Genomic DNA, 13,600 nt, shown 5'->3' with positions numbered 1-13,600 from the left:
TAATTTGGCCCCCTGAAATTTAATTTAACAAACTTTTGTGTGTTTATTCAAGTTACCAAATAACATTATTTTTGTTTTTTTCAAATGTTATTATGATAAATCCTTTCTGTCAAACCACAATTTCTCCATCAGTAATTGCTTAAACTCTCTCCAGTTCGGAAAATGTTTGTGTCTTCAGCAAACAATGCCTCTTTTCAATATACATATAGACTACTTAACATGGCATTGATGTAAAGCAGGGGTGGGCAACTGGTGGCCCGGGGGCCACATGCGATCCCCATCAACCCTCAATGTGGCCCTCAGTTCAATTTTGACATATCAATTAATTGGAATCATGAAGAAAACATGGCTAAATTTGCCATGAAATCATGAAAACCAGAAGTATGTCCATAATAATATTTGATCACTAGTTGAGATAAATTTGAGACATAATTGATTTCAATCGTTTTTGGAAACTACAATTTGGCCCCCTGGCAGTGAGAATTAAATGAATGTGGCCCTTGCTGTGACCAAAGTTGCCCATCCCTGATGTAAAGAATAAACAATTCAGGGCTCAACACTGACCTCTGGGGGACGCCACAAGCAACACTCAAAAATGATAGAAACCAAGCAAACTTCACGAAGTTGTTGTTGCCTGTTGTTGCTATTCATTTATTTATTCGTATAGCCCAGATGTGCCACACCGTTCCAGTTTATGTCAAAGTTGTTGTTTTTGTAAACAGAGGCTAGAAGGATTTGATCCCGTATTTTATAGACACTTTCCACTCTTTCCCTTTCTCAATTGTATTTTTGTTTCCAGTCCAGTTACTGACATAAAACAAATTTCAATGTTTTTTTCTCCGTCGGTTTGGTGGAGTTAATTGGTCTCGCTTGTACTTGGCAAAACGACGTGTTATGTACAAATTAACCTTATACAGTCTGCTGTTCAGTCATTACTTCCTGTTGTCTGAAACTTGACGCTAACCTGAGCTAACGTCAACGTGACGTCATTTCCTTTGCTGCTTTAACCCAAGGAAACCAAACAGTTAAACGAGAAACAGCCAAAGTGTGAAACTGTGGCTACTACATCATTTTAGACTAACCCAATAATTGTGCAGTGTTTTGAGGTTAGTGGCATTTGGACGAGACCAATTGGTAAAATGATAGGGACGTGTCGCTAAATTTAAAGTAGCAGCCTGGGGGGATTGCCCTCAAAAGTGTAGCTTTAAGCTAGCGAGCTAACACGCGGCCAGGACAGCGTTTAACATCGTTTTTCATTCAGTCTACATTTTGTCTGCATAAAGACGAGAGATTTAGATTTCTTCGGGACCGTGTGAAGGCCCCACCACCATAAGCCTCTGTGTGGATGGGGAAATAGCTAGTTAGTGTAGCCGAAGAGGTTACCAGCTAGCAGTCCTATTCAACATGGAGGATGAAGAGGTTGCAGAAAGCTGGGAAGAGGCAGCGGACAGCGGGGTGAGAAACACTAATGTTGTTCTAATATTGTGCTAAACGATGTTGTTAACTGAATAACATTTGACAGACAGCCAACCTAAAAGCAGATTCTGATACATAGTGGTATTTACCGGTGCTTGACTATATCTAAACTATGAATTTCAGCTTGTTATCTGGTCAGAGTAAGTAGCCGGGCTTCCTGGCCTCAGTGTAAAACCGCACCGAGCCTGGCTTCAAATCTTTTTTTCATTAGCACACAGGTTCAGCATGTGCCTGGGAAGCCCGAGTTACATCCACAGAGGCAACCTTATTTTCTCAAAGTCGGCTATTTACTATAAAACTCCATTGTTTAGATCCGCCCATTGCGGAAATGACAGGCTGCACTGTGGGGAATACTTACAATACAATAACAGCACACCAAGTTCATGCATTTTGAAAAAGAATAACAGGAGAATAGGCAAATAGAGCTAGCTTTAAGATTGAACAAGTCTGGTGTGGTTGCCCGCTTGTGGCAAACTGTAAGATGACCTGTTTGCATAAGAGGCAGTGCAACTACTGTCAACATACTTTAATAGTCTAACCCTTTAAATCCAACTTATGTAACATATCGCACATGTGTGGCTATGCATAATGTCATAATTGAAATAAATAACATTTTATGGTTGAGTTGCATTTCTTTACCCTCTCATTCTGAGTAAGAGAAAGTTCAAATCCAATATCTTGATACTGTGGTTATTCCTATAGCAAAGTCACTATCTTGAAATGCTATGCTTTGCTGTATAAGTGAATGACATGGATAATGGACCCATTGGACTGTAATACAAATGTGATAAATATGTTTGTTTTCCCTCAGGAAATTGAGAGGAGACTTGAGGCAAAGTTGAAAATAAATCAGGAGGCCAAGTAAGCAAAGAGAAAATGTATCATTACTATTGAATTCATGGTAAGAATTCATACAAGAATTTCCAGTGATTTAATTATTCTCATTGTTTATTCTGGAACAGGAAATCTAGCTTGGGTTCAGCTGGCTCACCTGTTCGAACTGCTATTGTAATCCAGGATGACTCTTTGCCTGCAGCCCCTCCACCACAAATCAGAATTTTGAAACGCCCCTCAAACAACGGTCTTGCAGGAAACTCCGCATCCTCAAATCGTCCCTCTCAGCAGATGAAATCTTTGGCCCAACGCGAGGCAGAGTATGCAGAAGCCCGGAGAAGGATTTTGGGTAGTGCTTCTTCGGATGAGACGCCTCAGGACAATCCAAGTCAGGACAGGTACAACATAACAGACTGGAAGATCATTATTGAATTTACAAAGCCTCTGAAAGGAGGGTAACCCCGTTCTATTTCACCCTTCATAACTGCCAAAACAAGAGCAACTTGGCTAACTGTGAGAACATGAGGCAAAGTTAGTCGTATCAACAACTGTGAGAGGGGAGTGAGAGCACTCTCTTACTCACCGACGCTTTAATTAGTATTAGCCGACACCGAGCGAATAGCTCTTGTTAGCACACAATCAGTTAGCTCAAGCGAGAGCACTAGGGCTAACTGTGTGAATGTGAGGTTAACTAGTCATCATACTACAGCATAAGGAAAGCAAGAGCACTCCCTTCACCAACAACTTAATTACAATTAGCTGGCACTGAGTGAAAACACTTTCGTTAGCGCACCACTAGTTAGCTCCAGCAAAAGCACTATGCAAACTGTGTATAGAGTATTCACAGCAATATATTCAGCGAAAACTTCTTTGCTGAATACTTTGTTTGTGTTATTACAATTTGTCGTACCAATAATGCTGAAGGCTGAAGGCGAGTCCACAGCTCCCCCTCGGAAAGGGCGCTCTTGTGGCAGTCTTTGGAGGGCAAACCGTCTGCAGCTCCAGCTACTGGCGCCAACTTTTAAGTTATTTGATGCTGCTCGGTCAACTCGATGATACTACAGCTGTGACCTGCGTTAGCAAGAAGATGATTGGGAATGAGTGCTCAGATATCACTGGTAGTTAAACCTGTCTGGGGGGGGGGGTCATCAGAGGTCACACATGTTTTTGTTGATATGGATACTTGACGTGCACGTGGGTGAGATGGAGATATCCAGGGAGAAGAACTACCTATTGCTCTGGCAGTCAGAAAGGGTGAAATAGAACTGAGGAGAAACAACGTTAAAGTGGAAAATAATAATGTTATTTATTCTCATTTTTCCAATAATCCTTAGGCCAGCTCGCATGAGTGCTCAACAACCATCTGAACCAGTTCGTCCAAACAATCATGTGATCCGCCAGCCCACCGGGCCAGATGGCACCTCAGGCTTCCGACTCGGCAGATAAACAGGAGCTACCTTAAGCGAGAAATCCACTGTCTCCCTGAGAAGACATAGAAGGGAATGTGTGTGGTATGAAGAGAAGAGTGGCAGTGACACAAATGTTGAACAGACATTAGAAACATGAAGACGTAGCATGAACTGAAGAACTTCTCGAAACCCTCTCTCTACTCTGCTTACTGACATGGTCTTTGCCTTTCACCCAGTCTTTTTCCTGTTGTGGAACTTTACAAGGGGCTGGCAGAGATCAGCCAAAAGATCTGAAACCCCAGCTGTTCCACAATGTGAACAGGCTTTGGCCTCACATCCCTACACACTGTGATACTTTGATGTACCATGAGGTGCCCTATGATTTTTAGTATGATTGGCCAGCCAGGTGCCGGGGCGTCAGGTGTCTGTCTCTTCTACGAGACTAAGGAGAGTTTGTGAACCTGCGGGATTTCCGCAGACACAGCAAACTTGATGAGTGAGCCATTCCATGGCTAGAGCGAGGATCAGGGCTGGGTGTCCAGCAGGCCACAGTTTGTCATGTTCAGTGGAAACTAAGTGCTTGACAGTGCAGAGAGTTACTGTATGTTCACCCGCTTCAGTGCAAAGTGTTAGGGGGTCAAACTGATCCAACCCTTGAGGAGAATTGCACTGTGCTTCAAAGTGTGTTTTAATACTGTGGAGGCACAGACCAGCTAGTTCCGCTCATAGCAAATGCCTGGTGGGCACACAGCCTTTGGCCAAAGAATACAGAAAGCAAGGAGAGAATGTCACAAAATCTAAGTTTATTCAAGCAATAATAATGAATTTACTCCCTGGATTATTTTATATGCATCGCCTAAATACTTGTGCTGTTTCAAATTAGTTTTAGTTTTAAAGTTTACATTGTTTTCATATTTGTGATTTATTTTTTTTCTGTATTTGAGTCAGAAGATCAGTAGTGAACCAGACATTAGATCATGTAGCCTGCATAGCTTTTGGTAGTGTTATATGAAATTTTATCAAATTGAAAAGAGTACAACCTATTCAGGAATTGAAAATCTAAAGTTGTCGGTCAAGTTTGTCCCTGTGTGTTTTTGATCTGAATAGCTAAGAAGAAACTTCTCGTAGAGCCAGCTGCACTGCATAAGGCTAAAAAAAAGACTGAGCTGTTATTTTGGATGCGATGCAGTTGCTTTGTGAATAGTGCTATTAAAAATATGATATTGAGTATCTCAAAAATAAACCTCAGATTCCCAACATGGAGGATGATTTAGCCACAAGATAACTACTTCATTTTGTTGGGGGTGGGGGATAAGTCAGGAGAATTTGTGGCAGTACAACAATGATAGAACTGATTAACACTCACATCTATATCCACTTAAGAAGGAAGCCAAATTCTTCTGCCTGGATTTAGTGAATGTGATGTTTTCAAATAAAATGATTTTACACCATTAGTTTATCTGCCACCAGATGTGAAAGTAAATGTTTGCAAAACACAAAGTCATTGATCTCATAAAATACTGATGGGGTAACCATGCAGACATGTTCACAGTAAATGAACCTTTACAACTTCTGAACCTTTTAACACTTGAATGCCTTAAATTACAAATGATCCACAGTTTCATATGTGCACTTTCAAATGTTTAGTGCTCATTAATCTTGTAAAAGGTTTTTAACTCCATAAAATAAATATCACGTCATGGAGGCATTGTTTGTATCTGCGATTAGCAAAGGTTTTAGGGTGATAAGAATCAACGGTCATGTATGGTGCAATTGTGCTTTTCTTACAAAGGAGCTCCATGAGACTGTGTTTGATCACAAATATGTCCAAATAAAGATCCAGCATCAGTTTACTATCGCTTGTAGAACTCAGTGAATTAAATGATGTATAACAGTAAATTAAACAATTCTCTTCTACACAGCAACCAAGTAATCATTGTGGCTCAAATGTCTTCATTTCTATCACTAATTCCAACCTCACTCAACCAATGTCTGGCAGTTGAAGTTACCTTTTATTGTTGTTTCATGACATAACTGTAAGTTGTCTATTTCCGCCAAAAAACAACATCAATATTTCTGGATTTCTAAGATAGTACATTGCAGCATTCAAGATTTTTGGCCTTAATACACTGTTCACAGGGATCAGGTTCAACTCTTGAAATAAAAGAGATTTGTAATCATTTTAAATTGATAATTGTAATCAAATAGCCATTCAGTGATCTATCAAGTTTTGTTTCAGTCATTCACACTAATCTGTCCAGTTTTGCTGTCAGTGTTATATTGAAACTTGAAGAAGTCAAATGACATTTGAATACCCTTTAATAAACACACTTCAAAAAGAGAACTGGGTGTTTGTTTGGTGTCCTTAAAATGTGCTTTGTCATCAGAAAATTAGATGAATTCAAATATATATTATGATGGAAATATAATGATTACAGCATATATGAAAACATTTCAACTCTGGTTTGTTTTAAAATAGACGTGAAAATGAACATCTGTGCTCAACATCTGTTAATTACTTACAGTAGTTTGGTGGTTGGATTATATTCATTCAACCATTGCACCGTTGACTTTGTGACAGTGTCTTTAAAAAAACTGCACATTGGTGTGCCATAGCCTACTTAAATTACATGACAAATCACCACTTTTCAATGATCGTGTTTTCTGAATTTACAGATTTAGGCCTGTAGAAAGTATGGAGATAGAATTGTCTCAAAAAGATTTATACATGATGTTATAAATGATATTTATAAATATGCATACATTTATAAATATACAAATACAAATATACAAATATAAAAATGTGACATACAAATAAATAAACTAATTTGTATAAATAAACGTGCATTTGTAAATATATTTTCGAGATTTGAAAATGAATATGCCTGACTGTGTGTGGATTCTGCATTTGTGGATCGCTTTGGGCTTTTCTCTCGATGACATGTCTCCTTCAATAACAACATTGAGAACATATGTGTCTTGTGTCATACTGTGTAGCAGGATATTTTGTGTAAAGATTTGTTTCAAGAAGGCAAATACATTTATATTTTTCACTGGAGTGAAACTAAAATGAATATTGGTAGCAAATTAGAAGTACTCCACTAAAAGTACAAGGCCTTGTTTCTAAATTTTACATAAGGATAGTGCAGCCATTTTGGCACTTAAATAATACTTAAAGTATTAAAAAATAAAACTTATGGCAGCACATAGGCCATGCTAGAAGCTGCTATTGCACCTAGTACCATCAGGTACTATAGTACTTTTTTTGTATTTCACTATATTCTGCCTGGTGTGTCACAATTGCTTTTCAGAGTGATCTACACTGGTGCTGCCACGGCACCCTCCAATGTACTCTGGTGTGGACTAAGGCACCTCAGGTATTACCAAGCTGCTACCATGGGACCTAAGTGATAAAATTATTTGTTGAACCATGGTGATATCTGGGGTACTGCAGTTAGGTAATGTTGTATGTACCACAGTAACATGCTATGGTATGTACCATGGTATACCATATTATTGTGTAAGGTACTATGGTATGTTACGTGGTATACCATAATAATATGGGAGTTACTATGGTATGTACCATGGTAATATGTAAGGTACTATAGTAATATATCATGGTACGTACCATGGTATGTGCTATGGTATGTACTATAGTAGTGGTTCTCAACTGGTGGGTTGGGACCCAAAAGTGGGTCGCATAGCTAATTTCTGTGGGTCATGAACATTTGACTGGGGGGAAAAAAGTGTCAAAAAGTCTATGAAGCGCTCTTAAAACATGTTGGTTTTGTTCCATCCCTTTGTACTGTCACAAGTTTCGTACCATCTGAGGTCCAAACTACACTATTTTTCATTCAACATTCGTAAAAATATCAGAAATTTTGGTCACTATTTTCATGAAGGAGTTGGTGGTGGGTCCTTAGGCTAGACCGGTTGAGAACCACTGTACTATAGTACCATAGTACCTAACATATTACCATGGTCCATACATAGTAACTCCCATATTACTATGAATAGAATAGAATAGAATAGAATAGAATTACTTTATTAATATGAAAGATTAAATGTAAATGTGCAAAAACAGAGTAGTAAATGGACAGTATTGACATAAGTTAAAGTGCATGAGTGTAGACATATTATAAGCAGAAACTATACAATATAACAGCGAGTAGACAGACAAATGAAGTGAACATGAGTGCAGGGATAATTTGTAAATTTAACATGTGCAGAATAGATTACAGTATGGAGAGACAGATATTATCATTATGACAGTTCTCTGCTCGTATGAGGTGAGCTGTTGTACAGAGTTATGGCCTTCGGTAACGTAAATTGTATCTGTCCTTGTGACAGCAGAGTTGTATCAGTCTGTTAGAGAAGCTGCTCCGCTGTTTGTCCAGTAGGGTGTGCAGAGGATGATCAGGATTATCCATAATGGATAACAGTTTGTTCAGAGTCTAACATGGTATACCACGTTACATACCATAGGCTACCTCACATAATATTATGGTACATATGTAGTACCATGGTATGTACAATGTACTATGGTATATACCATGGTATACATACACTGGCATGTACATGTACTATGGTTTACCATGGTAAACTTTATTATGGGGGTCGGCAGGGCGTTTCAAAATGTCTCAAAATATCTACTGTTCACCTTTTTTCCAACATAAAACAGATATAGCAGTATGATATAACGATATAGCAGTATGGACACAACTATGTGTGACTCAATCTGCTGTCGAGAATTCATTTCCTTTCCCATTTAATCACACAACAACTGTCCCTGAAGTCATTGAGGTGTAAGTGACGTACAGTACAGGCCTACGCTTGTGACGCTTGGACCATCCGGACCATACGCGGCGCTGTTCATATTGTGAACCGCAGCTTTTCGGGAATCTCATCGTCGGGTTCAATTCAACTCCAGCCGAGGTGTCTAAAGACGGAAGTTGTTTTGATAGTTCAGTAAAAGTTGACAAAATGGCAGAAGACAACAGTTATGAGTCAATGCTCTGCGTGAAGCCCGAGGTCCATGTCTACCGGATCCCACCGCGAGCGTCTAACCGTGGATATCGGTAAGATGACATCAGCAAGGAGAAACGATAGTAACCGACCAGTCTCACTTTCTGCGAGACAAGTGTAGCTCACCAAGCTAAGTTAACGAAATACAAACAATATCGGACAGCCACTTGATAAAGTGGATATTTACTTTTCTCTGTTTCGGGTGGTTGCAGCCCACAGGCAGATATCCTGGCGATAGTTTACTCACACATGAGTTAGCGGAGACTAATGCGAGTGGCTGCACTGCAAAACACGCCATTGTAACTTTATCTGCTCACAGAAATGGGACATTATGTACCAACTTTGTCCACAAACATTTAACATTTACCTGCAGTAAATACACCTGTTGCCTATAGAAAGTGGTTAAAGCACGAAAAAAGTCTTACAACGCTGACAAGCCTGGAAAAGTTTAAAATAGTTCTTGTGTCCACTAATGGACGAGAGAGGTCAGAGTCAGTGGAGTGGCCTATGCTCAATGATTCATTCTTGAAGTGAATTGACTACTTTTAAGTGTTTAATGTGTATAGTATAGTATATATATATATATATATATGTATAATATAGTGTTTAACGTGTTCAATGTGTTTTGTGCTGGCCTTGTAGAATACAATTGTATTTATCAGATGAGTTACAATACAGTCTTGAGAAGTGACATAAGAAGTTCACTCTTGATTCTTGAAAACACTGAACAGTAGGCTAGTTGAAAAAAAAAAAGCCAGTGTAAGCTTTCACTAGAGCTTTAACTTATTGCACAGTTTCATTGTATTGCAACTCTGCTGACTGAATTTTGCTCAGAATTTATGGAGAACAGAAAACTTGGATTGAAAAAAACCCAGACAAAGATACTCTGTGGATGAGACAAGATTTTTTTCTTGTAATATTATTTTATGAATATATTTGTTTTTTTTGGTGAATTTAATATATGTATTTCTTTTAACATAAACATTTTATTTCAGTGTTTTCTATACATATTATAAGTAGGTCTTGTTAAAAAAAAAAAAAAGATACCTCCTCAGTTGTGCTCCTTAAACTCAAACATTTTCCCCTGTTCAATAGTTTATCTTAATGGAAATGTACATTAGTATATCCCTCTAAAGGTAAATTTGCTGTTTGTGATACTGGAATTTAATGCATGAATTTGAGTCTACCTTACGTATGTGGGACTGCCTCTTTTGGGATTATGTTTTTTATTCTAATGCTCAAGGTGAATTCTCTGAAATGTTAAGATCCCAGTGGTAACTTTAAAGGGTCCACATGCGTGCTATTGTATTTACATTTCGAAACAATCTAGTCTACTTTTTAAGTATTAAGAGGAGCTGATAGATATGTCAAAGTGATTCACAATATAGAATCTCCAAAGTTGTTTTTGGCTGTCCTTTAAAGGATTCTTCTTCAAAGTGCAGGAGAACAAAAGAGATAAATGTTAACATCAGTTTCACATTGTGGTCTTCCTGAAATTTTTTATTTCACTTCCTCATGCTGTGGAAAGTGACAGCTGCCAGTGTAAAAACAGCGACCTTATTCAGTGAATGATGAGTAGACGAAACCCCTCTCTCCTAATCACATGTGTGTTTCCTGTTTTTCTAGCGCCGCTGACTGGAAGCTGGACGAGCCTGCCTGGAGTGGGAGGATGAAAATCACTGCAAAAGGCAAAATGGCCTTCATTAAGTTAGAGGACAAAAACACAGGTAACACAAAAACAACTTACTGATTTGAGTGCAGGAGTTCCTTTTAACATGAATCCCTGTTTGCAAAAAAAAAAATCCAGTATCACAAAAGTGTGATCGAAGCGTCGGTCTCCTTGCCGCCTATCTTTGTCCTTTTCAACCAATGGATTTACTTGATATAAAAAACGATGCTTAAACTGTTTGTTGTTAATTTGTTCTGTGCAGGAGAGTTGTTTGCCAAAGCTCAGGTGGAACAGTACCCAGGCAGTGTTGTTGAAGCTGTCACAGACTCAAGCCGATATTTTGTGATCCGGATAGAAGACGACAATGGTAAGTCCCTTTCATCAGACGCTAATTTCAGCTATTAAACTTTTTTTTTTTCTGAAGACACATTGGTGCCTTCTATACTGTAGCCAGCTTATTTTCTAAATGTTTTACATGTTCCTATAACAAGAGAATAAGTCTCTGTTTTCCCATAACTTGACATCAATGTGACTCAGGACTCGGTATGGCCTTGTATTCAGCTCCTGTGATAATTAGCCAGATTATTAAATCATCACCCAATGCTGTTTTTACCACTCTTTATGTCAGAGGGAATGCTGTAAGTTAAAAAAAAAAAAAGGATAAATACGCCACATTGCTAGCAGCTGTATAGAGCATTCATTTGGTCCATACATTTTTTATTGTTTAAAGGTGATGTGTAAGGTTTCCTAATGTGTTTTGTCTTTAATAATTCATCTGATTAAGGACGCCATGCTTTCATCGGTCTGGGTTTTGCTGATCGCGGAGACTCATTTGACTTCAACGTAGCTTTACAAGACCATTTTAAGTAAGTGTGCTTCTCTGAATAAGACATTTTGAACATCTTGCCTCTGTTTAAGCATATAATGTGTGATGTTTATATGTGCTGGTACACTTGCATGAATATGTTTGCATGTGATATTTTGAAGCACATTCATGCTCTGAAGACAATGGTGAACCTTTTTGTCAATCATTTATAGAGTTTATTTATTTTCTTGGCCAAGGCATTAAACTTTTAATGTTGCTCATAGTGTTGTGTAGCATTATGAATATACTTACCTATAAAATGTGTTTAAGTTGATGCTTTCTATTTCTAAAGGTGGGTGAAGCAAGAAGGTGAGCTGGCAAAACTGGAAGCTACTCAGAGCGAAGCACCTAAGCTGGACCTTAGCTTCAAGGAGGGACAGACCATCAAGATCAGCATTGGGGTGAGTAATCATCCCCAACATCACAAAAGCACACATGTAACAAAAGGTACTCAAAGGATGAAGAAATAACGGAGAATCTAATTTCTGACTTGAGACTGACATGACTGTGTCTATTACAGAATGTCAAGAAGAGGGATGCAGGAGGTGCCAAAGCACGGCCCATGGCTGGGGGTCTGCTGCCACCTCCACCAGGCGCAAAGGCAGGAGGGGTCTTACCACTTCCTGTTGTACAACAAACAGTCCCAGCTGCACAGACGAACCCTGGTGATCACTTTGCTGTTGCATAACATTGTTTTTTAAACTTCTTTCACATGATTGAATCAGAATTCATGTTGTATTAAACCCTATTTCTCCAAATCCAGACCCTCTTTTAGACTTCGGGTCCCCCGTCCCTGTAGCCCAGCCCAGCTCGGACTTATGGGGGGATTTCACATCTGCTGGTTCCAAGTAAGTAATTCAGAAGTTGTCTGAAGCGTTTTCATCTTTTTAGTTCTTCACCTTATCATGTCCATCTGTCACACAAGTGTTCATGATCAAATTTTACCTACTGACTTCATCATCATCATCATCATCATCGTCATCATCATCCCTCTCCTCCTCCACAGCTCCAGTAATGACGCATCGAAATCAGGATGGGTGCAGTTTAGTTGAGTTATGGGGAAGCATGCACACACTCAGGTTGCATACATTCCACGGACAGGACGATTTGGGGTGAGAAAAAACAAGTGAGAGGAATTGTTAGCAAACTTGACTGGCTAATTCACTGCACCGATTCTGAAAGAGACTGTTCATATACAACAACAGCCGGTTGACCAACAAACTCAGTAAAATGTTCCTATTTTTACAATCATATTGTATTTCGAGACTCTGCTATGCAACCATTTTTTTTTTTTTTTCCAATCCATTTCTCCTCGTCTTTACAACATCATGCACACATTCTTGGTTATCGTTTTAACACCAGCAACACTCATCTCAATATTGTTTTTACCATTTGGGAAAATAAAAGGTTTACCTATTGAAGTATCCATGTTTTATTTAGCTGTAGCCCAGTATGTGTTTTTTTCCCCCCCTTGTATTTTAGTCATTCTTTTAGGAGATTTTTCAAATTCAGATTGAGATTTGATTAGCTTTATTTAAAACCTCTTACGCCTTCATTAAAATATAGCCAGACTTTTTTTAATCTTTATGTTTTGAAAAAAAAAGTCCTATTTGTCATTTTGTCAACATTTTACAACTTGAACATGTTTCTGTTCATGTGTCTTTTTGTGTAGACTCTATGTTTGTCTCTGCCTTGTGTATTGTTACTTTTTTTTTAATGTGTCTTTTACCAAATTGAAACTTCATGAATCTTTGATGCTGATATAAACTGAGTATTTGATCAAGTGCCTTCCTGGAAAAGAACGATCTAAATTGTATAAATGTTTTTCTTCTTGTAAATAAAACAATATATTTCACTGGCTCTTGTTTTATTTATGCGTAACATAGTCTTATTTCTTTTTAAAAAAAATAGGGGATTCACTCATCCTGCTGTATCTACACAAATCTATTGCCATCTAAAACTTATTTGAAATCCAAGCCAGATAATGTCTCCCAGTTATTTTACTGTTTGATGATAATGTAAAAGTATTGAAAATAAAAGATTCCTCAACAAACATTTACATCATGTTATGTGACCTTGTGTCCTAGAATAATAATAATAATGATAACCAGGCTTTAAAAAGCGCGTATGTGTCTTATGATGAGGTAGTGATCTCATTGTTACAAATATACGCTATACAAATAAAATATAGTGTACAAATATACGCTATACAAATAAAAGTTGATTGATAAAAAAAAGTTGATTGTAGTATTAATATCTAATATTGATTTGAGGGCACAAAGTCACATGACACCAAAGTAAGTTAGCTTTCAAGATACTGTC

At 38.2% G+C, this 13,600-nt stretch overlaps 2 protein-coding genes across 2 annotated transcripts; both read left to right on the top strand.

Annotated features, from left to right (window-relative positions):
* The first annotated feature begins 980 nt into the window (after positions 1 to 980).
* LOC132977892 (SUZ domain-containing protein 1-like) lies at positions 981 to 6,063 on the top strand. Its single transcript, XM_061042810.1, has 4 exons — positions 981 to 1,455; positions 2,288 to 2,337; positions 2,439 to 2,708; positions 3,645 to 6,063. Exons 1-4 carry the CDS (start codon positions 1,405 to 1,407, stop codon positions 3,754 to 3,756), a joined length of 483 nt encoding a protein of 160 aa, XP_060898793.1. The 5' UTR covers positions 981 to 1,404; the 3' UTR covers positions 3,757 to 6,063.
* Positions 6,064 to 8,632: 2,569 nt separating this feature from the next.
* necap2 (NECAP endocytosis associated 2) lies at positions 8,633 to 13,133 on the top strand. The gene is made up of 8 exons (XM_061042809.1): positions 8,633 to 8,797; positions 10,371 to 10,471; positions 10,676 to 10,780; positions 11,198 to 11,279; positions 11,571 to 11,679; positions 11,799 to 11,943; positions 12,042 to 12,126; positions 12,285 to 13,133. Exons 1-8 carry the CDS (start codon positions 8,703 to 8,705, stop codon positions 12,328 to 12,330), a joined length of 768 nt encoding a protein of 255 aa, XP_060898792.1. The 5' UTR covers positions 8,633 to 8,702; the 3' UTR covers positions 12,331 to 13,133.
* Positions 13,134 to 13,600: the final 467 nt, after the last annotated feature.

Source organism: Labrus mixtus, chromosome 7 (assembly GCF_963584025.1).
Source record: "Labrus mixtus chromosome 7, fLabMix1.1, whole genome shotgun sequence".
Classification (NCBI taxonomy): domain Eukaryota; kingdom Metazoa; phylum Chordata; class Actinopteri; order Labriformes; family Labridae; genus Labrus; species Labrus mixtus.
Note: the sequence above shows the minus strand (reverse complement) of the source record. Positions and strands in the feature narration are given on the sequence as shown.